The 27,146-nt window shown below is 40.0% G+C and overlaps 2 protein-coding genes across 4 annotated transcripts in view; one reads left to right on the forward strand and one right to left on the reverse strand.

The window, feature by feature from the left end:
• The window catches only part of TOMM22 (translocase of outer mitochondrial membrane 22), a 114,916-nt gene that overhangs the window by 11,229 nt on the left and 76,541 nt on the right, over positions 1 to 27,146 (reverse strand). The window lies entirely within an intron of this gene.
• Positions 1 to 27,146, forward strand: part of DMC1 (DNA meiotic recombinase 1) — a 34,174-nt gene that overhangs the window by 5,975 nt on the left and 1,053 nt on the right. Inside the window, exons 5-20 of one of the 3 annotated variants that reach the window (XM_075752568.1) lie at positions 709 to 744; positions 3,338 to 3,410; positions 11,448 to 11,551; positions 14,086 to 14,190; positions 15,911 to 16,001; positions 16,628 to 16,672; positions 19,967 to 20,113; positions 20,414 to 20,496; positions 21,102 to 21,154; positions 22,060 to 22,101; positions 23,313 to 23,385; positions 24,018 to 24,109; positions 24,947 to 25,020; positions 25,121 to 25,235; positions 26,091 to 26,151; positions 26,695 to 26,811. In XM_075752568.1, coding sequence (XP_075608683.1) covers positions 15,942 to 16,001; positions 16,628 to 16,672; positions 19,967 to 20,113; positions 20,414 to 20,496; positions 21,102 to 21,154; positions 22,060 to 22,101; positions 23,313 to 23,385; positions 24,018 to 24,109; positions 24,947 to 25,020; positions 25,121 to 25,235; positions 26,091 to 26,151; positions 26,695 to 26,811 — 962 coding nt within the window. In that variant the 5' untranslated portion in view covers positions 709 to 744; positions 3,338 to 3,410; positions 11,448 to 11,551; positions 14,086 to 14,190; positions 15,911 to 15,941. Of the gene's footprint in view, positions 1 to 708; positions 745 to 3,337; positions 3,411 to 4,797; positions 9,107 to 11,447; positions 11,552 to 13,188; positions 16,002 to 16,627; positions 16,673 to 19,966; positions 20,114 to 20,413; positions 20,497 to 21,101; positions 21,155 to 22,059; positions 22,102 to 23,312; positions 23,386 to 24,017; positions 24,110 to 24,946; positions 25,021 to 25,120; positions 25,236 to 26,090; positions 26,152 to 26,694; positions 26,812 to 27,146 lie in introns of those variants that run through there. The other 2 variants (XM_010304321.2, XR_012835425.1) reach the window with 2 other exon arrangements.

Here is a 27,146-nt window from a genome sequence, read left to right on the forward strand (position 1 = left end):
TTTCTCCCCAGGATGCCTTGACCTACGGGTCTTACTCTATACTGATTCTTTGTGTTAGAAAGGTATGCCTGGGGGTGGCCTTTAACCAAAGGCAAAAATTGGAAATAACGTGGGCTTTAGATGATGTGGTATCTGCAGTGGCATGAGAATGGCCTGTGTCGCCCAAAAAGTCCTTTCCACTCCTGAGTATCTGCTGCAAGCTCGTATGCAGGAGACGTAACTTTTCAGGCTTTTGGGGAATGCAGATGACTGCTCACCAATGGCCTGAACTAGCCTGGGGTAAAAGCTATTCAGGGACATGCCAGAGACTTAGAATGCATTCCTGTGAGACCTGTGAAGGCCAGGTACTTGCAGTGCAGTAAATGGGAGATCTGGGTTTTGTTTTGTTTTCCTGTCTTAATTTTGCATTTTTTCCTGGGGTAGCAAGGGATGAAATGAGACCTACTAGGACCAGGTAGAAGGTGGTCTTCATAGCTCAACAGTTGTCATATAAATAGCTGAATGGCGTCAGTGTGTTCAATAGCAGTGAAGCAGGATCTTCATTGGCTCACAAAGGAAAAGGAACCCTGAAAGTACAAATTTTGAATTTGCATAGAACATCCGGGCAAAATGAGCCATATGGAGGGTGCTCTCTCTGCATCAACTTGCTTCTAAGTCTTGGATTCTAAACTTATGGACTGTGTTTTTCATTCTGCCTCCATTCTCCAGATTGCTTCAAGATCACAAGCAGTCTAGAGAAGACTGGTAAGCAATCCATACAAGAATGTAAGACAAAAATAGGTTCACAAAGATGTGTGGCCAGCAAGTTGAATGTGTCATAGAAACTAAGGCTTTCATTAAGAGTATCCATTGCTGACCTCTTCATTTTGTTCCTATTACTGACAAGTTTGTTGGTTTGGGGGTTGGTTTTTTTAGATCAGTTTGTCAGATGACATGAAAAAGTTTTTGCTTAACCGTTCAGAAAGAATTCCCTGAAGTCATTGGCAATCTTCTCATTTTCTAAGTTCTTACTAATTTCATCACGTGTCCCACAAGCATCTTTTATACTTCCCTTGTTGTTTAGGGATTCTCGCTCATTGCAGGTCATCATTCCACAGGCAACACCCATTGAATGTGGCACAGGGAAAATGACACTTAGCTTTGACTTACGCACCAAATGCTTAAATATTGTGCAGAATCTTGTATTTTTAACTTTGCTGGGAAGGAAGGGGTGTCATATTTAGAAACTAGTTCCCAGCTCGCACATCTAGGTAATTGGATTCATTTTGGAAATAAAAGCAGATAAAAATTTGAGTCTTTGAAGATTTAAATCTTGTCAGTCTGGAAGAAAGCTAAATTGTTTTCATGGGTCAGCAGACAGGCTGTTCTCACAATTCATTCATTCATTTACTGCTGAAGTAATGTGCTACTTCAGTTCCAAGATTAAACAACTGGTACTGATAATGTGTTGTCAGGGATCATGTCAGTATGTCAAGCCTTGTGTAGAACACGGGAAAGCTTGTAATTGAAATTGAGACAGGTGAGCCAGTGTTCAGCAGCCTGCAAAAATGGAGAATCAAGTCAGTAAAAAATTGTCATTTCTGAACAAGTGTCCTAATTTGATATGTAGTCACATAGACGGGTAGTGACACTTCCTAAAATGCTGCATTATAAGCATTTATTTTGCAGTCAATGCGATCTGCAGGTGTCTGGCACTTAAGCTTTGGCTGTTTGGCCTCTGATTGAATTTCTGGTTTGAAATGTTGGGACCTGAATGACCTGGATAATGGACTGATGCAAGGGCATTACCTGCTGTACTTGGATACAGAGTAACAAATTGCTTTGAAATGTCTAATAGAAATACATTGTTCTTTATTAGATGTTGTTTTGTTAGTGGTTATGAAGAAAGGAAAAAGATGGTTATTTGTCACACAAGGGAAAAGTTCTAAGCACAGAGAGCAAAGAAAGTAAGGCAGAAGGAAAAAAGCAAGAGAAAGATGTTTGGGCGAAGTAGCATGGAAAAAAGTATGAACGGTGGAAGGAATGGTAGTGGTAAATGTACACAGAGGCTGCATTGAGTAGGAGGCTGGGAATGCTGAACCTGATATAGAGGCCAGTGAGAACGTTCAAAGTCAGTAATGACAGAATCAGTCATTTATTTCTCTACAGATGCTTTGGAGATAAATTGAATTATTTTTCTTACAATGTCTGCACTGTTATACACTTTGTGGGTTTTCTTCCTGTGTTGTACATTGAAGAGAGGAAAAAAGAAATAGGTGATCAGTCATAAGGTCTGCCCATAGTGTTAAAATCTAGAGCCTTGGAAAACAAGCTGGCAGGAGAGCAAGTTACTCTCCTTAAAATCTGAAATTATGTATATCAAACATTTTCTTTTATATTTACTTGTATTGCAGAGGACTTCTCTTGGTGTAACACACAATTTACTCAGCTTGAATCTTGCTGATTTCTACATATATTTGTAATGAAAGTTTGTGCTGTCACATGTCTGTCAACAAGTAGAAGCAACAACTTCTGTTTCTCTTGATTAAGCTAAATCAAGTATTTTTTCTTTTAATATACACTATTAGAGCAATCCTGCCAGGCTCCAGATCACTTTTATTCTTTGGAATTCCTGTCTTTGCTTATATTTAAATATCAAAGTGAGACTGCCGTACTGCCAGCATATCAATTTGTCTCACCACGGCCAGGACCTTGCCGTTACAGAGTGTTAGAAGGCGACCCCTTACCAGTGCGGCTTTGTCACTGTGGAGTGACGGGGGGAAACATATTTCACTGAGTAATTATGCAGGTAGTGGATATTTGGGAGAGATTAGTTTGCTTATAAAACTGGCTTAGAGAAATGCAGTAACCATGTGATGTTAGAGCCGTTTTTTTTTTTACCCAGATCTGCACATTGAAACGCATGAGCGTGCTGTGCTTTAATAATTTTGTTAAAGCAATTCATGGAGTCCATAAATCTTGAGGGAAGAAATCTTCCACACTTGCTTCTGTTAGAGACAGCTGACTTGGCTGGGTGTTTTATGAAAGAGTTCCATCAGTTACTTTTTACTAGATAAGGACATCACCCTGGTGTTGTAGCTATTTTGCAAGCCTATAATTGCCTTCTATGACCCTGAAATTTCTCCTGTCATTTCAGCAGGAGAGGATGTTTCTATTTCTTTTTCCATGACTGCAATGTAGTGCTGCTAGCACTAGTGACTGCTGTATTTTTCCCTAGAAGCAGTTATGTTTCACTTGTGGATGGGTTAGACTTTTTAAAGAGAATACATGAAAATTAAGGCATTGATCCTACCAACATGGTCAATTACTTAAATTTTTTCTTTCATTTTTCTTGTAGGAACTGAGACATGGACAAGTTTCTAGCAAGTACCAGCCTCGTCAAACAAGTAAAGTCTTCCAAGTCCAAACAGGTAAAATATAAACCAGTGACTTTTCCAGGGTATAGAATGGGGGGGGGGGGGGAAGAGAAAATATTATTTATTTTACTAAGCTTTTGCAGGCTTGTTGTTCTGAAGGCCTTTGCTATGCTATAATGGGGAGCACGCTCTCCATATGATGAGCAGGAGTGTGTGTATGTATATGTGTATATGTTTGTCAGTACTAGACAGCTGGAATCCATCCAAACTGCTTGCGTGTGTATCCTCTTGTGTGTGTCAAATTAGTGCAAATACTTCCTTAGGTATTGGATTCACTGATGTATGCTAGGTGAGGGGAATCTGGACTGCTGATATTTAATATTTCAGACCTCCAGACCCAAGCTCAAGAGGATAAGAAGGAAAGTGTTTGGAAGCAGTGTCAACATATGCTTAAAACTAGAAGACCAAAAATAGCACCTCATCCTGGAGGATGCAGTGTTTGGAGAAGGATGGAAGATGATGTGGTAGATTGAGTGAATTTTTCTCTCTCCCGCTGACATAGTTGATCCTGTTGGCATCCACCATATGCCCTGCAATACAGAACAGATTCTTAAGGGCGGTTGCTCGTGTAAAGGGAGTGTAGAAGTGGGATTGCTTTGCACATCGTAGTGTTGGGTTTTTTTCTCCACAGATTCTGTCCCTAAGCCAGTAAGGTCCCTTCCCTGTCCCCCGTTAAAACCTTTCATCTTCCTGAGAAGAATGGGTGAGAGGACTTTGTACGTTTCTCTGGAAGCAGGTCCTCCAAGAGAGTTGAAACAACTTGTGTTGAACTATTGACAAGTACGGCTTCCAAACCTTAGTGCTTTGAATATATTTTTAGTCTCATAATGATGACAGTTCTTGAAGCCTTGTGTGCCTCTCAACAGGCCTCCTTCAGCAGTTGCTCTTCAGGGACTTTAATGTAGTATTGGTGACAAACTATATACTGCATACTTATTCTAGCTGTGTCTGGAATTTCCTTCCCTGCCTTTTTTTTTTCCTATCAAATGTATGCAAATTCCTCCTGAAGCAACACCCAGAAATGTCCTCCGTCCAGATAGTTCAGACTCCTGAGCTGATTCACAGACACTTTTACTTTAGAGAGAGTTCCTTCAAGGCCACTTGGTCATTCCTTACAAATGCCTGGGATGAAAGATGGTGGTTGTTCTCATCCGCATCTTATCTCCAATTTGCTTTTGCTGCATTAGCACTGTGACAGCTGGGAATGGGGAACAGTGTCTGGTCAGTTAGAAACATCTCATGGCTGCAGTTACAATACTGAATGCTATTTTGAAATCGAATATTTGAGTGTCATGTGGTTTCCTACTTGTCTCATTGCCCTACGGACAGAGGTCGTGTGTGAAATTTGGTCTCAGAAACTCTGACCTATTCCTCTGTCTAGGATTGCCTGGCCTTTCAAGCAGGAAGTGCTGCCTTAATAATCCAGTGGGAAAATTACAGTGGGGACAGACCACAGACAAAATGGGAAGAAAGGCTGCAGTAGGAAGTACTGGGATATATCGAACCGAGAGGGAGTTGTGCACCTGCACTGAGTTTCAGAGATGCCTATATGTCACTTAAAATCACCAATTCAGCAAAAATGTAACAGGAGACATTAAAAGCTTTCTTCAGATATGGACAGAGGAAATGTTTAAGAAATAGATCCACTTTCAGCAGGGCTGATAAAAAAACCATGATTATGCCTTGTTCCCCTTTCCTTGGATTAAACAAGAATAACCAGGCTAATGAATCTCTAAAGTTTAAAGGATTGAATAAAATTATTAGCTGGACCATTACTGAAAATTAAGGCTCTATGTGTAGGGAAATCAAGGAAACAGTATTTTGAAGCTAATTACAACTCCTGAGAGGTCTAAATATTATTATTCTAAGCTAAAAATAACTGTGTGATGGTGCAGTCAATGCCTATCCAAGTTTTAGGATTTGAAAAACAAACTGCTTATGATCTCTTCTGGCCATTAGCCTGCCAAACATATGGAATACAAATGCAACAAGATTGGTTTTTTTTCTGTGGTTTACATACAAACTTACTTGCAAAAGCAGGAGGCAAAGCCAAGAGTAGAAAACTGGCCAAAAGAAGAGCATGTTCAGTTCTGTAGCATGGCTGGTTTAAAAGAAAAGCTGCTACCGAGAGGCTGAGCTAGAAAGCCCTAGCTTTTCCAAACTCATAGGGTACATGGAAACACTGTGAAAATGATTAGTTTTTCAAGTGGAGGCTCTTCAAAGTTTGGTTTGTTGTTGTTGGTTTTTTTTAAGGAAGAAATGTCTTGAATACTGGTGCTGAACCTCTTCCAAATGTGAATTTAAAAATGTTTTTCTTGTAAAATGCCATTCTTTGATGTGACCAGTGAATTCCACTGGGACCTGAACATAAAAAAATTTTGATTAGCTGCACTTTAAATACATTCTTCTTTCTGAAGCATGCCAATGAAAATGCTGTCCTGAGTATAAAACAGAGCAGTGTACTCAAAGTCATTATTCAACCTTCTTGACAACAGAAGCACTCAGCTTCTGTGAGCTGGAATGTATTGGAGGGGAAAAAAACCCTGAAACTTTCCATGAACTATGCTTTTTTTTTAGCTGCAACACTGAAAACTCTGCTGTCCTATGTTCTGTGGATAAAGCAGCTTTGCTTTGTGTTTTTTTCAGATTAATTCTCAGTGCTGGTGTGTGAATAAATTAGAGAAGCATCGACTCTTTTAGCCATAACAGTTAAGACAATATTTGCAGTACTTCCAGCTTGTTTGTATTAGGAGTCAGAATTTCTTTGGTGTGAAGAATACACACACAGTCCTTTGTTCTGCAGCATGGTAGACCCATCCATTAGCAATTTTCTTGTTTCAACTCCCTTTCTGATGAGTTATTGCAGTTAAACCAAGTTTTCTGCCTCAGCTTCCTCCTAAAGCAATAATCCCCATTGCTTCTCTCTCTTTTCCCATCTCATACATTAATGTGTACAGCTGCCACCAGGCAAATTCTACCTCCTATATTTGCATTCAGTTCCAGAGAAGTCCCTCTGTCTACAGGAACAGTGAGAGTCCACCAAATGGCAAAACTGGTGCAACACCTTGCCGAGACGGTCTTTCCCTGCCTGATCCCATCGTCTCTTTTTTTACTGTTCAGATGAGCACCTGAGTGCGTACAACTAGGAGAAATGCAAAGCCATTTAGATAAGGGAGAGCATAATGCCCTGCTGGCTTAGACCAAAGCTCTAGTTAACTCAGAGCTGCAACAGGAGACGTTAGTTAGGGGGAGCGTGCGAGCCTGGCCATGCTCTGTGGCCTGCTTAGGCCTAGCTCTAGTGCCTGACTGGCCATATTGGGTACTTCATTCCCTTGGGTGGTAGCTTCCTGTTTCATCTGTGAGCAGAGGAATATTTAGTAGTTCTTCTGGTTTCCTTAGAGAAATGAAGATATTTCACCGGTAGACTTTAACCAAGTCTGTGACTGAGCTTTAATTCAAATGCAAGCTTGTCAGTGGCATTGTTATTAGTCTTCAAAGTCAGTGACAATTTCATAGGAAATAAAAGTAGGATGAAGAAAGCAATAGTAAGGTTTATCTGATCTTGGAGGTCAATTAAAATGAACAAAGATACAGTTAACTGCAATTACTACTCCCACTTAGCTACATATGTGGGCAGTCTTATTTCATAACTAGTCTGTTATTCCTGTTTATCATAAAGTTGATAGTAGAACAACGTGCACTTACTGCAGAACAAAAATCTACATCCGTGGAGTTAGTCAAGAGCAGTTATTTTGGAATTTGCAAAAGCTATTTAGAAAGCTCTCCCAGTTTAAAAAAGACCTGTATCTTCCAAAGTATACATTTCATGATTCAGAGTAACATATTTCCCCAACCGCATTTAATTTCTTGCAATAGAGATTTATGTGCAGAGATTGATAAACTGCAGCATGTCACAGCACCGGCTTCCCAAGCAGGAAGAATTATTTTATTAAAAAATGAAAAAAAGCTGCTTTCAAATAGTCTTGGTTTGGGGATTTTTTGGTGGTTTGTTTTTTTTTAAAATATGTATTAGCATAGGTTAGAATGTGTTCAGTGAAAGATTTTAAAGGACTGAATTTTGGCTACGACCAGATATGTGCTTAATCCATGTCTGTCTGTTTTGCTACTAGTCTGCTTGTTAGCTCAGGCAGTCCTTGAGTTTCTTCTAACTTACCAGCTAGCAGTGAAATTAAGAAGTTGGTATGTCAGCCACTGGTTAGTGACACAGCTACACTCAAAAGCTTGTTCGTGGACAAAGAGGAAGCCCACCTTATATATAATTAAAACCAATAATTTATTGTTAAGATAATTGAAATCTTGAGAGTCTAATGATTATTGATCCAGATATAACTTACAGAAAGAATAATAATGCAGTAAGAGTACTTCTATAAAGTGGTAATACATACGCTGCTTAGCTTCTACCCCTCCTCCTTGTATTTCACTCACCCTTCCATGGCTCCTCTGGGTCATAAGGTTGGTGGTTTCATTCTGGTGTGTGTGGTGGGGGTGATATGGGAGAGTTGCCAGCATCTGGAGTCCTTTGCTGGGAGAATATGATCTTCATATTGATGGTTTCTCCTTCCTTGCTCTAGGATCCACTTGGTATCATTTTTACATGTTTGTTAGCACACGTTTACTTTCTTCATTGGTCTGCAGTGCCACACTATGCCTGATTTTATGGTATGTGGTGCCTATTACATATGTTAGTTACTATTTTTATGTTCTCTTTGTTACCCCTAAAACCAGTTTTATCCACCTCCAGGTCAGTGTTTCTTTGACTGATCGCTGCTGAGTTGTTTATAGCCATCAGGTCTCCAGTGCCAAGCCTGTGCCTTGCCTGTTATCTTTGCGTGCCTGTACTCCACTGCATCTTGTGTCCCCATTTCTCAAGGCCTCTGCTGTTGCACCAGGCCTGCACTTCTCTACACTGCATCATAAATCTCTCATTCTATGCAGAAAAACTGTTTGTTACTGATATTGATAAAAAATGATTGCTGTACCACACACAGATAAACAGAAGTAAACCAAATTAGCTGTAGACCTGGTCAGTGATGGAAACTGCTGTCACAGCTAAGCAAGTAAAACAGAGGTACAGAAGGGCTGAGAGAAGTTTCAGCAAAGCAAGCCTGACAAGCCTCAGTCCTCAGGTCTTGCAAATTTGTACAAAGCTTGTAGCAAATTACTGAGAATGTAGCCCTGTAATACAGTATTGCCATGGTTACAATGTTTTAGCCCCAAAAAGCCCTGAGCAGGTAAAAGCAAGCTGTACATGCTACCATATAATCCATCAGGTTTCAGCAATTTATTATTTTTTTTAGAACTGGGTATGCTGGGTGGCTTATTTTCTCTTTTGGGGTAGAAATGCAAGATGCAAGAATGCAAGAATTAAGAGTCCCAGTTACCTGACCTCTTAAAACTGGAAGTTAGCTCAAAGTATATTGCATGTTTTAAAAACAAAATTGCACTACTTAGTGAACAGTGGAAAACAAGGGTAATGGCAAGGGTAGTCAAGCACTGAAATGGATTCTTTCTCAAAATACCTCTGATACAAGAAAATTCACAGCCTCCCCAGGCAAATAAACATCTGCCAAGTTTAGTTGATTCTGCTTTGAGCTAGAAAATCTCTTGATGTGCCTTTCAGTCCTATTGTTCTGTATTACTAGTTTGCTTTTCTTAAATAAAAAAATCCTTATGCATTCTCAAAAGGGACTGCTTTTCTTGCCTCCTTTGTCTTTTTGATGGACTCTGCGTATGATATACTGATGTGTGTCTCCAGAAAGCCTCTAACTGGATATAGGTTTTGCAGAGCTTGAAAGTGGCCTTATTTATTCCAGTTGGCTTTTTTTTTTAAATCATGTCATCCTTTATTATATATCAAAAATTAATTATTTCACAATCACCTATTAAAATGATCACAGAGAAAAAGCAGCTCACTGTGCAAGCTATCATGAGCACTGCTATCACTTACTGTATTTGTATAGTTGACATACAGTTTATTTCTTTTTCATTTAGAAAAATATCCACGCCTGAGTTGTCTAGTCTGTGTTTTGACATTAATAAGCTATCTTTGGCATCTTTTCTTCTCCAGTCACATCCAACCTGTTGTAGTCCTGACTTGACCTGGCACCTCTTTAATATCAATGGGCACAGCCCTCTGATTCATTACTTCCTCCAGAGCTGCAACACTGGACTGTGGTCTGGAGAGGACATCTTGATACACAGAAGCAGATCTCTAATCCTCTACCATAAACTTAATGATTAACTTAAAGTAAATTAGAGGTGGCAAAACCTGTGTCTTTTTAATACAGGATCACTCCCAACAGTGTGGTATTGAATATTTTGGCAAGGCTTTGCCTAAGGATTTCAAGACTGGGACGCAGACATCACTCAGTCTCACAGTACCATCTCTATTCCTTCCAGTAATTCCATTTTAACAATGTAGCCCTCTTCTTCCAGTTTGAACCATGAATAGCTGGTCTGCTATTTTGCCAGTCCTATCCTGAGACCCGTTGTATGCATACACCTTTGCAGTTCATCTTAGTTCTGACCAAAGAGAAGGAAAACATAGGCAAGGTTGTTTCCTTTATGTAAAACTAAGAACATACCCTGACATATACAGACAGTTTCAGGCATATTCACAAGATGGACACGGCATTTAAAGAAGCGTACCAGAGATGCATCTCCAATGAGAGATTTGGACTGGGAGTGGCAGAAAGATATGCAAGAATTCCTTAAGTACAAAAAAATTGTGTGGATTCATCCTACTGTGTTCTAATAACCTAATTTGATTCTGCTAATTGTCATAGTTTTATTATATGGTAGGGCCTCTTCAGCACACATCACGTCCTCCTCTGGTGATACTCCAAAATCTTTGCCTTCTGGCCAGTCTGTGATCACTTCCAGAATTGCTGGGCAATTGGGGTTTCCTATTCAAGCCTGCTGTGTGATCAGTGCGACCCACTTCCTCCATGTAGCATCAGTTGCATGATGTGTAGAGTGGGCCTCCCTTTGAGCATCCAGCCCAGCACTGGCAGTTGGGTTGCCAGGAGGAGCTGTGCTTCAGTAGCAACCACTTCTGGAGCGGCTTGAACCCCTTCATATGCTGCCAGTATCTTTTTCAGGTGGAGTGTAGCAGGCCTCGGATCCTCTGTATCCCTGACTCCAAACCCCAAGGGTCAACCTCAAGTCTCCCCTGGTGCTTTCTGCTGGAGACTCCAGGTAGGGCCGTTCTCCCTGGCTGCGCAAGACCCCCGGCTGCTGTGCCAGGCCCACTCCCCAGTTATAAACAGAACATGATGTTGTACGGTATAGAATATCTCTTTGGTCAGTCTGGGTCAGCTGTCCTGGCTGTGCCCCCTCCCAGCTTCTTGCGTCCCCCCCACTGCCTCTCTGTTAGCAGGGCAGTATGAGAAGCTGAAAAGTCCTTGACTGCTTGGCAACAACTGAAAACATCAGTGTGTTATAAACATTGTTCTCATCCTAAATCCAAAACACAGCACTACACCAGCTGCCAGAAAGAAAATTAACTCTATCCCTGCTGAAACCAGGACACTAATCTTTTCTTTTGCTAGGGGTATAACCCATTAGCTAACATTACTTTTCAGAAGAGCTTTCACACGTGGAGGAAGAGGAGTCAGCTGTGATGTGTGCAGTTAGTACAAATTCCATGGGGCACATTAAAGCAGCATGGCCTTTCCCAGAGACTGAGGTGGAATGTTTGCCTGACTTTTCCTCACAGAAGGGTTTTCGTCAGAGTTTGTTTTGGAAGTGGAGATCATTAATTCCAATTTGACTAAGGGAGTAGCTACAGTGAGACATCAATGCAAGGCTATCATGATTTGCAGATTTGCGTAATTTTGGGGATGTAATAGTTAATCTAACTTCCAAAGTGGTGCTGAATTCTCAGTCTGTATATTCCTTTGTTGTAGGAGACAGAAGAAAGTTTTGACTTGTTTAATACTTGGGTTACCTTTGAAATACTCGGTATTTTTTCCCTCTCTCTCTCTCCCCCATGTATTTTCAACTTTACAGGGGAAAAAAACCCAAACAATTGCTGATAGAGGAGGAAGAGCTGAAGAATATGAAGAGATTGCTGCAACTTTGCCCAGCATTCTGCAATTTTGGGAAGATTTCAGGTGTGTCACAGTTTTAGTCTGGGACCAAGTGTAAGTGAAATGCATTCCTATGGAAACCAGAAGACACAGTTCTTCCAAAACAATTCAGACATAAATGTACACTCATATCCCAGGCTGAATCTTCATGGGTTATATTCTGGAAGGCCAAATATCAGATTATTCTGTCCTGGTTAAGAACAGGCAAACCGCCAACTTGAAAGTTCAGAGAAGGCATGGGCTTTTATATTTGACTCTAGTCCATTTGATCCACATAAATCTGAATCAAAACCAACCAACCAAAAAAACCCCACGTGATTTCCCTACTTCAACCATGGATTAAAATGGTTTGTGAGGATGAGAAAAATCAGCTGGATACTTAGTATTTTTACGGCAGTGGTTTGACTTTGCTCTTGTCTTGTCCAAATTGGGGTAAGAGTTCATGTGAGAAGAAGTGCATCTCACAGTGGTGTGTCTTACGCCGGTGCCTGACCTGCAGCTGGAGGTGCTCTGGTCAGCAGCAGAGCCTGTAAGAGGGAAGGAACAGATTCTGGGATGCCTGAACTCACTTGGCTGGTGTGTAATGTGATGGGGTGTGTGGAAGCTGGAAGCCAAATAAGCAGTTAATGATCACACAATATTTTGAAGATGTAGAATGTAATTTGTTGCCCAAAGTAGCACTATGGGGTGGGAAAAGATCTTCAGATTCTGTTCGTTCATTGACCCCTCTGAGAACAATTTTATGAACTCGAAGGATAATGGAGGGAAGGTTGTTTACAGAGGCATTAGCTGCTGCAGGGCCATTCAGCAGCACCAGAAGGATCGTGCTCTGCTTGTGCATTCTGTTCTGGAATAAAAGCATACTTTGTGGAGGAATTTGTCTTTAAAGGACTGTCTGCCTAAGTGCTCTTCTGGAATAGCTCTTGCGGAATAATGCAGTTTTCAAAAGCAGTGCCAGCCAGTTCCTCTGTATAGACAAAGCCTTGGGCACCCAGTTAGGCTTCAGGTACTTAGATAAATCACTTGATGCCTCAAAGGGTGACCCTGTGGTGTGCTGATGATGGTTGGGGGCTGTGCGTTTTGTGCGTTGTTTTCTGGACTTGGCTAAGCACTGACGACACCTGTGTGCGCTCTTAACCTCCCATGGGTGAAAGGTGGGGAAGTCTTTGCAAGTACCTTCAAACAGGCTGAGATGTGGCTCCTATCCTTTCTGCTGCCCGTCCTCACCCCGAGGGGCAGCCAGCAGCCCCTGCTCACAGCAGTACTCCCACCTCTCCTTTACCGACTGTGCAGCCAGAGGTGAGCTAACATGGGTGATTGCTTTCCAAATACCATCTCCAAGAAAACTGCAGACTTGTAGAAGTGTTCGTATCCTAAAAAGCACTTTTTCCATCCTTTTAAAATGGCAGATTAAATTGTGTATGACTCAGCCTCATTCTCCTCTCCTGTGACATAAGGCAGGTCACTTCTAGCTTTCGGAAACAGATGCTGACAGGTTTTGGCCATCCAATCCAAAAATGCCATGTGCCTTGTTTAGGAAGACGTGTGCATTGCACCCCGATAAAATAAAGCTGAGATGTGTTGAACTGAACATTCTCCAAAACAACGCCACTCTCTGGTTTTAATTAAGCCTGTCTTTGCCAGCGGTAAAATAAGGGTAATACAATATTCCTTAGAGATGCTAAATACAGTAGTTGATAAATTTTATAAGAGAAAGTAATTTAAGACAATAATTCAACCGTATTTCAGCGCCGAGGGGTAAGGAAAGGGGCAGTCCCCGTTCCTGTCAGGAGCCTGCGCTCCTCCCGCATGGCGCCAGCTAACGGCCGCCTCGTTTTGGCGGGAGGGCAGCTTTCCCCCTTCCCCTCACGGCCCCGCCCCCCCGCTGCGGCGGGAAAAGCGCCGGGACTGTTCCCTCAGGAGGCTTGGGCGGGCGTAGGGAGCTCGGATCCCTACCAGCTGGGGCACTGTAAGCACTCGCGGCTCCACAGCTTCCGGAGGTGCCCAGGGATGAGCTGTGTTTTAATTATTGTTGTAGTTTTGACGGGGAATTTTGGTGCTCCGCGGGGGAGGGAAATTCTGTGGTGCCTCACCCTTTGGGAACAGAAATTTACATCCACTGAAAAGGCAGCTGGCAAAGAAAAGCCAAATAAATCAGTGTGTTGATACGTGATTAATCATTTATTTTCCTCTGAGTCAACAGATGTGAAATTCCACCGCGGTGCCTCTCGGGGCAGGTCGGGTCGCCTCCTGCCCCTAACGTGAGGCCCAAACTCCCCTCCAGCCAAGTCAACTGCCATCGTTCTGTCAGATAACACCCGCTCATTAAGCCCAACGCTCAGCGCTGGGTCCCTCTCACAACAGCCTCTATCTGTTGAAAGGAGAGCAGCACACAGGTCTTCCTCACTATCCTCATGAATAGCTCCCAGGCGGTAACAGCAGGGTCGGGGCACCCGAGGTGGCAGAAAAGCGTTTGTGTTTCCTCACAAAGATCCTCGTTTCTTCATGGATTAGCTGTATTGTCTCAGACTTTCACCCTTTTATCTTGTTCATTGCAGGCACCAGCGGCTAAAATCCTCTGGGTCTTCGGTGCACCAACACACCAGCAACAGGAGGACCCCGCACTAAACAGGATTTTGTTCACCCCTAAAGCTTTCAGTAGGGTGTGGTATAATTTCTCCATTTTCCCTTGTAGCCTGCAGGAAGGCACAGGTCTGGGTCTGCCTTGTTTTTCTGCTGTGAGATGCCAGTTGCCTAAGGATGGGGAGTAGAACGATCCCGTGACTGGTTCAGCTGTGCTTGGGAGTGCAGGATTATGTGCATTTCAGGAGGATATTTTTAATGGAGAAGGGGATTGTAATATGGTTGTAATGCTTTTTTTTGCATTACTTTTTTTTTTCTTCCTTTAGTATTTGAAGCTAAGGGTTTTTTAAAGTCTCGTCAAGTGGGTTTTTTTAATTAATGTTTTACTGTAAATTTCTGATTGATACTAGGCATGATTTCTCATTCCATAGTTGTCAGGGTTCTGAAATAGAAATTAAATACATGCTGACACTATCAGAAACAAATGATTTTATAGGAATATTTCTAATAAATACTAACAGCAGTGATTCCACTGTATTTTCACTCCAAAACCAAATAAGCTCATTCTAAGATGATAATTAGTTCTTTCTTACTTCTTCCAGCCTCTGTATACACAAGGTTCTTGTAAGTAAATTAGGTAGACCTTAAGTATCCATTTAGAAGCTGAAGAAAGCTATTTACAGATATTTAGTATAAATTATCCCATCCTCTGTGAGATGTAGCCCATCTTGCAGTTTCGTAACAAACCTGTCTTACCTTTCATGGATTTTATTAACAAGGATGAGCAAGCAAACATATATACACATCTGTATGAAGCAGTTTACAAAACTTTTTATCAGCCATAGCTAGAACAGTGAAGGCAAACTCACAATTAAGACAGAAGCAAACTATCCATTTACAAAATCACAAAAATGATACAGCAGGTTATAAGATCATATTTCTAAGAAATGACTTTGTATTCATTTTTCTTAACATTCATAACATTTAAGGAGGTCATATTTTGCTTTTTATTTAACCGTGCTATCACTAAGTACCTATTCTGGCTTTAGGCCTTGCTTATAAGAAGTCACATGAAGAGGGCAGTGAAGGTGTGGTAGAGTACAGACATGGCAAGTTAACCATGAAAAACCATGAAATAAGCTCTCTGTATACATTTTTGCATAATAAAGGCCTCAAATTTTCATTACCTTTCTTTTATTCTCTTCTTACGGGTGTTACTGCATGTCTTCAGCATTTATTAGGTATTCTGAACTCCAGCAAGAACTAGAAAACACATACAGCTTTATAGTCAACTCTCAAGATACATGACTAAAGAGCTGTAGCCTTCTCAGTGGCACTGTTTTGTGGGCTTTCTGTCACATAAAGACAGGGAAGCCAAGATATGACATAGCCTTTCCACTAACCATTCTGTCTGCAACTCTGCTGACTGTTGTTATAAAAATACATACTGCCTTTAACTTTCTTACCTGAATAAATTCCACTAATGATAAATCATTTTAAATGTTCCCACCTCCAAACTTGTCTCTGACCCAAGATTCTCGCAAGGGAATGAGATCTCTTTTCTGAACACCTGTTAAACCCTTTCTAGCCATACTGGTTCATCTGAGAGTAATACAGTAGATTTTCTCTTTTTGATCTGGTAGGTCAGTTATTGAAGAGTTGGCAGCAGAATCCGAGTTTAAGTCCATATGCGATGGCATACTGAGAAGGTTCTGTAGTTCAAGGATTTCTTAAAAGTCCTTTTATAGTCATTTATTCATTTATTGCCACCCCAATACTATCTTTGTTTGCATTTCCCAGTAGCAATCAATACTTTATTGCCTGCTCTTTCATGATGAAGGCCATGGAGGATCAAGTAGTCCAAGAAGAACCAGGATACCAGGATGATGAGGTAAATTTATGGTCCATTGAAAAAATATGCGCAGCAAATGTTGTTTGAAGGTATTTTCATAGTGTTATGACGTCCACAGAGAGACAGAAGGTCCCTCAAAAACCATCGGGAAGTTCAATGCATTTAAAATTTTGTTCCAGTCTAATAGCAAGAAAATCTCATTCTCCTAGTCCGTGTAGAGCCTTGCTCTTCAAGTACTCTTCATTAGCCTTTCAAAAGTTATTCACAGTTTTTAATGGGATTATCATTATTTCTTTATATTTTACACTTCTATATTAAATGCAAGGGGACTATCAGTTAATTTTATGCTTCCAAGGAATGGTCATTAGCCTGAAAAGACTGAGGAACTGTGGTGGAATCAAGAAGACGATGTTCGTAACACAAGTTGTATTAGCACAGCAGAGGATTGCTTGCCTGTGAAGACAGACTTTATGAAGAAGGTGATAGGAAATGTGTAGGCCTCCTTGGCTCACTATGGCTTTGCTTATTTGGGTAGTCCAACAAGTCACATATTAGGGAAAATCATTTAAATGGTTACATATTTGAAATGGACACATAGTGAGATAGATGTAATTACAAGAAAAAGCAAACCCTGTTTTTATTTTTTTCTGCTAATTTTTTTTTAGGAATCATTCTTTCAGGATATTGACCTGCTACAGAAGCATGGAATTGTAAGTGTTAGCAATGACTTTACTGCACAGAATTGTCCATGTAAAAGTTTGTAAGGTTATTTCCAAAAGCATATACTCGTTGATACAAATAACTGAAATTCCTTCTTGCAATAAATTCTGAATCAGTCATGTGCAGACAAATTTTTGCCTTTGGTGATAAGACAGGTTTTCAGAAAATCTCATTCCCATCAGATTCCTAAATAAAGTGGCAAGATATTTAAAGTATTTAGCACCCAGCACTCTTGAAAAACCAACTACTTGCTAATTTATTTGAAAACTGTGTGATAGATTACTTCCTGTTCCTGCCAATCTTTGTAATTACTCCTGCATTTTTGGTGCCTGTGAAATTGCACTGTGACAATTGTTGCCATACTATTTTCAGCATTCTGGTGAAGGGGGTAGAGTGGGAGTGAGGGAAATATTAGTAGCTAGAGAAATAAGTGGTTAGTTTTCTTCATCAAATATGAATTGCTATAATCGTTATCATCATTATTATTATCACCACATAAACACCACCTATTTATTTGAATTACCATTATTATATGTTTATCCAGGAGACTGGCTCATGGATTGGAACCCTATTACATTCAGTGTTATAGAAGCACGATAAAAAGTTGGGTTTGCCTGAAGTAATGTAAGATTTAACTCTAAGATAAATGACTGCAGACAGATACAAATGGGGAGGACATGGGCACACTGAGACAGCATGACGTGGTTTAGGCCCAGCCGGCAGCTGAGCGCCACGCGGCCGCTCGCTTGCTCCTTCCCTGGCGGGATGGGGAGGAGAACGGAAAAACAACGGCAAAGCCTCGAGGGTTGGGATAAGGGCAGTTTACTGGGACAGCAAGGGAGAGGGAAAAACAATCAACAACAGTGCTGATATTAACAATGGGTGATGACAGAGAACAATTTACCGAACTAACGACCGACCACACACCAACCTGTCCCGGAACCGCACCGAAACTGCGCTGCCCCCTCCCCTACCCGACTAGCCCTCTTTTTATGGTGGGCATGCCGTCACATGGCATGGAATAGCCCCTGGCCAGCTTGGGTCACCTGTCCTGGCTCCTTGTAAAATTAACTCTATCCTTGCCAGAACCAGGACACAGCATTAGTCAGCACTATAGTTATTGGGCTTGGCACGTCAGCAGCGTAAATGTTGTTGACTTTTTTATTGGCAATTCATTGACAGTTTTAAAGAGAGTTCTGAAGACGGATCATGAAGCTGGGGGCTCTAACTATGGGGCAACATAGGAAAAATACACAAATTCTTGTGTTAGAAATTTAAGAAGTTGACCAAAGAGGCTGACCTTGTGAGCTGGAAGGGGGCTGTACTAGCCTGTCAATATCAAATAAGGCATGGTATGCAGAGTATGATACTGAAGTATGAAAGATCTTGAAAATAAAGATTAATGACTTAGGCTATTCTTCTGGCTTAATAGCAGTTTCCTCCTCTTTCTTTTTTCTTCTTTCCAAGTGGTTATTTGTACACCCCAGAGGAAGTTTTTGTTCTCAGCTGTGCCAGTTAAAATCTTTGTGTGAACTTATGATGACCCATATCTGTTAAATTCATTTGCTTATAGAAATAGTTTTTCTGGGTTTAGAATTTTTTTTTCCGAGGAGTACAGAGAGAAATATTTACTAGATCTGACAGCATGGCCACAAAGAGAGTCAGATTAGCACAACCTAGGCTGTGGTTTGATGTTCAAAACTGTTTGGTAGGAATTAAGGTGTTGTGACCCTGCGACCTTCGCTGAGTGTTCCTGCCCCTGGAGCACGCTATCCCTTCTTCTGGTACACCCTGTGAACTGGATTTGTGAATCACTTAGTCCAAAAATTATCACAGCAAAAAATGTGGTTTAGGTTTTTTTATTTGTAAATCCTCAGTCTGCTCCCTTTTCCACCTCAGAGGCACACAACTGGGACAGGGCTGCAACGTAAGATAGAGAATCGGGACAGGCAGTTGGTGTAAGGGGGTGGGCATGTCAGTATGCTAAGCCAGGAGTACTGCTGAACACTTCGTAATATTGAACTATAGTCTAAGGAGGCATATATCCTAGGGTCTTGGTTGGTATGTATGCTGTTGGTGAAAGGTGTATCTGTGCGGGAGAGAACAAGAACTTCTATAACCGGGTCTACCACACAGACTTGTTACGCAGAACAGCCTTAAGTTTGATGTGACCAGAAAGACAAAGCCACTGAAGAAATGCAAATGCAGAGTAATGCATTTAAAGCTTTGGTCTAGAAAAATGATCTCTGCAGCAGTAGTCTGTTGTCTTAATAGAAAACCACAGTAAAACAGTTCAATCCTTTTTATACTGCTGGTTATTCTCTTGGGTGGAAGAGTAATTTTTATTTGTAAATTATTTTACCTCATCCATCTCTATTAATGGAATAATCAAAAAACTCATCACAGGATGAGAAATAAGCTTTCCATGAACATGACTAATTTCTAACATAGTCCCCCTCCATTCTTATGTCCTATGCACCCACACGCACTAGATAAATAGATGATGCATACAGTTCATAGTTTTTTTCAAAGAAAAAACTTGGCTCAAAATGGTAAATTGAAGTATTATCCTAAACCTTTCACATACGGTGTTTTCTTGTGAGTAATCTGTTGCTTGCCTTTAAGTTTCCTGTGACGTCAGAATCATAAAATGAGGTGAGAAAGAGGCAAAATGTGTCAGTAGGGTGCCAACTGAAGTAATTGCTGTACCCAATTTATGAAAAACTCTAGTAAATTCATTCTGGCCCAAAGTGTCAGTCAGATCTGGAGGATACACTTGTTTTAAACTGGACATACTGTGAACATGCAGAAACAGCACAGCAGTTAGAGTCAGCTTCCAACGATCCTTGTGAGCCAGCTCCCAATTATCCACGATCAGATTATCTGGTTTACAGATTATCTGTGCTAAGGAATCAAGGACAGATTGGGTGTTACAGGGTTTACTAGGCTGGGCTCCACGCTATCTGAAATAATCCGTACTGTTTCCTTACTACCAGCCTAGATCTGGAAAGACTGGCACTGAACAGAGACAAGTAAATACAGCTGCACCCAAGCCACCTTTTTCTTGAAAGCACCAGGACGTCTCTGCACCATGATCCCTCACACCAGTGTTACTCAAATTTTTCTGTTGCTGGTGTCACGAACTACGTAATGAAGAGTTTACCGTAAATCTGTTCCTTTCTTGGTGAAAATACACATGCATATGAATGTATAATGAAAAGATTTACTTTGCCTTCTAGTTGTTAACTGTCACAAGTACTCATAGCAGGGAACTTTCTTCACAGAACGTAGCGGATATTAAAAAACTGAAGTCAGTTGGGATCTGCACGATCAAAGGAATACAGATGACCACAAGACGGGCACTGTGCAATGTAAAAGGGCTTTCAGAGGCCAAAGTGGACAAGATCAAAGAAGCTGCAAACAAGCTTATTGTAAGCCAGTCACTTTCTTCATGGTTTAAACTCATGCTGTCCTCTCCAAAATGCTGTGCATCATTTCTCTTAACAGATTTTTTCACCACATCACGGTAATTTTGAAAATCATTCTGCTCATTACTCTAAAGGAGTAATACTTTATACTCTACAACAAGTGGACAAATGCTGTGGTCCTTTTCATACCCAACCTGTGTAAATGAGGCTGGGGTGGAGAGAAGATATTTATGTGGGATGTTGCACTTTACCTTCAGGTTAAAGCTAAAATAAACCTTTCATGTTCTCTTTGGTCTTCCTTAGGAACCAGGCTTCCTGACCGCCTTTGAGTACAGTGAAAAACGGAAGATGGTATTTCATATTACTACTGGCAGCCAGGAATTTGAGTAAGCTCTACTTAAATCCTTCCTTAGTCCAAATTGTTCCAATAATCATATTCATTGTCTTTAATGAGACACAAAAATATAAAGGAACAAATATTCAGCTAGGACACGTAGGTTACTTTGCACTTGGAGCTAGTGCTGGCTCAAAGATGCCTGCATCAGTAAGCAACAAAACAAACTCCTTTCCTGAGGGGAAAACTAGACTTTGTACAGTCCTAAATAAACAGAGTTTGCATCCAGAAATCCTGAACGTATCATCATTTTTTCAGCTAGTCAAAACAACCTGCAAGTCTCAGGTCAAAATTATAAGTCTACAAGACCTCCCTTGAGATATTTTTATGGAATGTTATCTTTTCAAAGGTATTTTCTCTTTTCTTTCTTTCCGGTAATAAATTTCTATAGATCTTTCTCTTGCACACAGAAAGGAAGGTTGAGGCAGAGTTAATTCTTTATGAATCAGTGATCATTTAGTGCCCTGCACTTAATGCATCAAGTGAGGGGCTTTAGGGCAGAAATAATTTTTCTTAAAGTAGCAAAAATTTCTTTTTTTACTTTCCTCTTGTGATTTTGTGGGTTCAACTGTATCATAATCCTCTCCCTTTCTCCAGTAAACTTCTGGGTGGTGGGATTGAAAGCATGGCAATCACCGAGGCCTTTGGAGGTGAGAAAGCCACGTTAAATGAGTATTACGGAACAAAGAATTGCAACTTAGTTTAGATTTTAAATCAAGCTGGATTACTTCTATCAAACTTACCACACTGTAGTCATAAAGACAAGTACCTGCATGAGGGTAAGAAGAAAGAATTCACTTCTTTTAGTGTTTTCCCATTTTTCTTCTTCATTTGCTTACAGACTAAGTTTGAGCTGAGTAATCATTACACTTGGGGCATGCTGATTCAGTACAACATAGCATTATTAATACTGTTACTAACGTGTCCTATAGGAAAGATTTCTCTGATGCAATCTGTATTCCTTTCCAGTAACAAAGCTGCCACAAAAGATACTTTATTTATGCACACTTAGGATACATTGCATTTCATAGAAGATTTTGAAATCACAGTTAAGCTACTATTATAGTAAATTTGATCAATTAGTGGTTAACACTTCAACAACAACAAGAGTTCATAAAACACAGTACTCTAGTCTAGATAACCTGCAGACTGACACGACTTGATATAATGAGATTAATAAACTCATAAGCTTCTCCTTGATCATTTTACTGAAAATGAAACTGGGCCAGGTCAGTGGCATCAACCATTTCTTTTCCCCCCATCCCTCAACACTTTTCCACAGGTGCCATGTGGTTTTACCTTCTACACAGAAAAGAATAAATGACCTTAGCAGTCAAGCATGATCAAATTAAAGCATTTCAGATTTTGCTTTTCATGTAACACATTTCTACTGCACAAAATATGATTTATAAATTGGGGTTAAATGATTTCAAAAGGTAGAGATAGAGGTGAATTTTCTAAGTAAGTGTGTTTCTAACTGCAGTAACTCCTGAATTTGGGAAACTCAGAAAAAGAAACCTTGACTTTTTTTTTTCCTTTTTGCTTTATTTAACAGAGTTTCGGACAGGCAAAACCCAGCTGTCTCACACCCTTTGTGGTAGGTGTACTACCTTAAAACAGACAGCTGTTTCTTCTCCATTCTTTATAACTATATCAGAATTAAACACATAGAGACAAGTCAGAATCTTTTCTCTCTAGAAATACAGTGATACAGACCTTGGTGACTCTTACCTCCATTAACTGTCTTTGAGTAGAGAACTCTTATAAATGATTACTTTTTAATACTGTGCACATCAATGTAAGTTTTACCGTAAGGAGCAAGAAGATAATAGACTGTCTTAGAGAAACCAGTGAAACACACCACCTGGAAAAGCAGAGCACAAATATGACTTACAGGTGGACAGAGGCATTGCTCAGAAAAGGGCAAAGGCAAGATTCTTTTTTTAATTTCCTGGTTTCAAGAGGTTTTGCTGAATATGACGTTCTGAAAGGGCACTGAAAGGATACTACTGGCTGACAGTAACTGGATAAACAAAGACTCTGGCAGCCACCATATTTGGGCAGTGCCAAATACAGCAGGACTCTGGTTTCCCAGCAATATATCTCAAAGTGTAAATAGTAGTAAATAATAACTAATTTAACTATTAATGCTGCTGAAAAATAGTTACCAGACACTGGGTAGGCAAACATTCCCTTAAATGAACCCAATGTTATAAAGGAAATTATGGCACCTTCTGGAGAAATAAAGCCTCTTCTGTTTAGTACAGTCTAATGGTCAGCAGAGTCATACCCTTTTGCATGAATGATTGCAACTGAATGAGTTGAGTATTTTAGCTTATTCACTGCAAAGAGACTAAACCCACAATCAGTAACTATTCACGTATCAGGAAAATTCGTATCCAAAGAATTTTTGATCACATGATTTACAGTGGGGAAAAAAACCCTCTACTAAATCAATACCATTAATTTGGGCAGAGGATTAAGAGGATGCTTTGTGTGTAAGAACTTATTAATAATATCCTTACCTATTTTCAATATAAAATAAACAGATTTAGTGATGGTACTGAGTAAAACACAATTTTGACACCATTAATTAAATCTCATCTGATCTCCAGTCGAGAAAAGCGGCTTGAGTTTCTTCTCAAGATGGCAGCAAGACTTCAGATACTCCTGATTTCCACATTGATTGAAACTGGTGGTTCTTTGTGATATGCATAAATAGTCATATTTTATTAAAAAAATAATAATAGAGGGAGTAAGAAAATATTGGTCCTGCTTTTTATTTTGATCTTCTATGATTCACTGTAGTGACAGCTCAGCTTCCAGGACCAAATGGCTACACAGGTGGAAAGATTATCTTCATCGATACTGAAAACACTTTGTATCTTTTGGACTGCTAAAAGCTACAGGTATGATGAACTGGAAAGACAGTTCATTTTGTTATAAGCAAGTAGGAGGCTCCAGATAGCTTCATACCTGTAAAACATGACGACTGACACAGAAAGCCTGGAGAGCACAGTGCATAGTGACCCACAAGGCAGTGACTTTTTTCTCTATCGTTTGATGTAATCCAACCTGGAAAAATTAGAGTTAGGATACAGAATTTATTTTAACTGGGGTTTTTTTGAGATCTAATATGCCTTTTCAATAATGATACAGGTGATAGAAGCTTTTCTATTTCCTTTAAGAGAAATTAATCTAAACACTATTTTTAGCACTTCATATCTGTGGTAGACTGTGTATAAATAGGTTTTGCTCACAGCTAAATTCCTAGAGAAGAGATATCCATATGTCACCCCCCGCCTCAAACCCTAAACACAAAACATTTAGCACCATGAGCCCCAAGCTATCTTTAGGGTATGTGGGACAGTGTGAAGAGAAAAATGCAGTCTTCTGTAGGACCAAAATAAATATTCTTCCTTGTTTTTCCATAGTTCTATTTTGGAATGGAGTTTTATTTTTTTCAGAGCATGGTTTGTACAAAGAGAAATCCTTAACTTTGACTAATGTCAGCCGACCAGACCGTCTTCGTGACATTGCTGATCGCTTCAATGTTGACCATGATGCAGTACTCGACAACGTGCTGTATGCACGTGCATATACTAGTAAGACCATTATTGCAACTGGCATGATATCTATGTTTGTTCTCTAAGGCTTCTGTTTTAATAGTTTTTGGTTTATTAACTGGGATTGCCCGCTGAGGATCATAAAGAATGTTTTACTGCTAACAAAGGAAGTCGTAAGCTTGCTTCCATTTTCTGTTTCTGGTGTTGTACACTGAGCAGACTTGCTCAGCATAAGTATCCCAGCTCAGCTGCACTACATAAGCAATAAAGCTTTGCAGTTTGCCACAACATTAAGTGAACTCTGCCATGTATATGATGGGTGTTGGCATAGCATCTTAGTAAGAGAAGCAGCAATTAATGTAACTGCGATTGCTTGCATGTAAGTTAATTCTATAAATGCTGTTGAGATATTCTCTATGGTCTTCTGAATGGAACTTTATAGGGACAGCTCCAACACACACCATCACAAGACAGTGCGTTAAAACTTGAAGAAAGTTTTAAATTGGACTTTGAGAGTACAATGTGAACATGAATAATGTAATTAATACAATTTCCATGTGTCATTTAATTCAACATTAAATTCAAATGTTTATATTGCTTTTCAGTTCTTAACACAACAAAAAAGTTTTCTTCATGCATAGTTTTGTTCTAAAGCTTTTCACAAAGTTTTGTTAGCTGGGAAGTGGAAACTGTAACCCACAGAAGCACAGGCACTGCTGGTTATTGTAGCTTGTTACTGGGCACTGGATTTAAAACTGCTGGCAGTGAAAATATAAACAGTGCAGACATTTAAAGTGGAATTTTAAAATCCAGGCTTTTGTTGCTTCAGAGCTCTTCCTGGTCCTAATTTCCTTTGGCATCTGTACTTCTCACCAGGTGAACATCAGATGGAATTGCTTGACTACGTAGCAGCCAAGTTCCATGAGGAAGCTGGCATTTTCAAGCTACTGGTACAAGACTAATTTTTTTTTTTGTATGCTTACTGCTTTCAGAATACGTTTGCCTATTTTCTTTCACTATATTTACTTATCTAGCATAATTACAATGCAGATCATTGACTCCATAATGGCACTTTTCCGTGTGGATTTCAGTGGTCGTGGAGAGTTGGCTGAACGACAACAGAAACTGGCTCAGATGCTGTCAAGACTCCAAAAAATATCAGAAGGTAAGGGAAACATTGCAAAATTTGGAAAACATGGACTGGAGTTACTGAAACAGTAGCTGGTTGGTAGCATGACGACCTAGTAGTCTGAGTGTATTATCAATCAGGCACTGGCCCAGGAATGTTTCCTCACTTTACACCTCTATCAGATACCAAAAAAGGTCAAATTGATAGATTATTTCAGGATGATAGATTAAGGAGTCTTTAGAACTATTCAACATTTAGACTTTTCCTAGAAATACCGTTGAGAAAAGTCCTAAATGAGAGAATAGATTGTAGAACTGGACGAATATCCAGTAACAGAAATTGTCTTACCCAAACGTTGACAGTCTAAATACACGAGAAACATGAAGAACAGAAAAAAGGATGAAGGTGCAGATAGATAAAAAAGCCATGCCCATTGCCATGTTCCCAGTACTTTGCAATGCTTTGAGGGATCATGACAGGATGAATAGGGTTCCTCCTCATTGGAATGTCTCAGAAATGTTGATGAGGAATGAGTAAATGTTTTTTTTCATGCAGTAAATAAATTAAAAAAAGGCAAATGGACAAAGGGTGGGGGGGCAGGGGACTGAGGGCAGGGAGCCAACAGAGAAGATGGGAACTGAGAAAGACTTGTTCAGTGGAATTCTGAAAAGTGCTCATTTTTGGCATAAGTTTTTCAGCTGAAGTCACGCAGGAACAAATTTAGGCTGTCTCCTGATTAACTCCAGCCATCAGACATAAAGAATATTTGCTTCTCTTTCATTTGAAATTTGAAGTGCTTCAGCAGCAGCCTTGCTTTTAGCGTGAAGGGGAGAATATTTTGGAATTCTAATTGGATATTGTCCACCTTCTTTGCATTGTTTTCTGTTGCAGAATATAATGTGGCTGTGTTTGTGACCAACCAGATGACTGCTGATCCAGGAGCAACTATGACGTAAGATACTTTTTCTCTTTTTTAAAAAAAATAAAATTATTCTCTTTTATATTACATATTTAACAGAAATGAGAACTGAGATTGTATGGAGCAAGAGGCACCAAAATGAAGGTTCAGGCTGGTCATTGGTCCCTCTGGTATGATGAATCATTCATGGGTGACACCTATAGGTTTCTCTCTGTTTTCATAATGAGGTTTTTTATGTTTATCTGCTGCCTGGCATGATGGCTTCTTTCAACGTGACTTGAATGAAGAGAACAAGCCATAAGTAGTATTGAAAAGGCACCCCATTTTGTTTTGGAGCAGCTTATATATGAAGTTTAAGGTGTGTATTTCTTGAGCCTCTTGAATTTAACAAGAGGAAAATTATGCCAGCATTGAACATTTGAACATCCTATCTTGAGGCAAGTGTGTTAAAGTCCTTTATGTACCTATGTATTATTCATTACTGAGTTCAATATGCCTCATCTGACAATTAATCATGGTATTAACCTGTGGAATTTGTACAGTGATGAATCATCACAACTTTCTTTGCTAATTTAGCTTTCAGGCAGACCCAAAAAAGCCCATTGGGGGCCACATCCTTGCTCATGCTTCAACTACCAGGATTAGTTTGAGGAAAGGGAGAGGGGAGCTGCGTATTGCAAAGATATATGACAGGTAAATCACCTTTCCTTTGCAGAAAGCAAGCTGTGTCATGGGCAACCGTAAGGTGACAAAGTTTATGGTACTGAAATGTAACAGCTTGACAGCTGATTCATAGTTTCAAACTAACTGCGTTTCTGGATGTAAGTTGAAAGAATATCTGAAAGGACAAACTAATTAACAGACTTAAAGTTGTCTTGCATATCGCATACATTACATGACATAATCTTTCATCATAAATCTGCCTAGATGCTCACCTCTTAAAGATGACCACCACATAGTTTGGAAATACTGGTGGTCCCTTGCCAGGAAAATCCCAGAGCTGTTCGTAATTTAAGTTTTGCTGACAC

Source organism: Balearica regulorum, chromosome 1, assembly GCF_011004875.1.
Source record: "Balearica regulorum gibbericeps isolate bBalReg1 chromosome 1, bBalReg1.pri, whole genome shotgun sequence".
NCBI lineage: Eukaryota > Metazoa > Chordata > Aves > Gruiformes > Gruidae > Balearica > Balearica regulorum.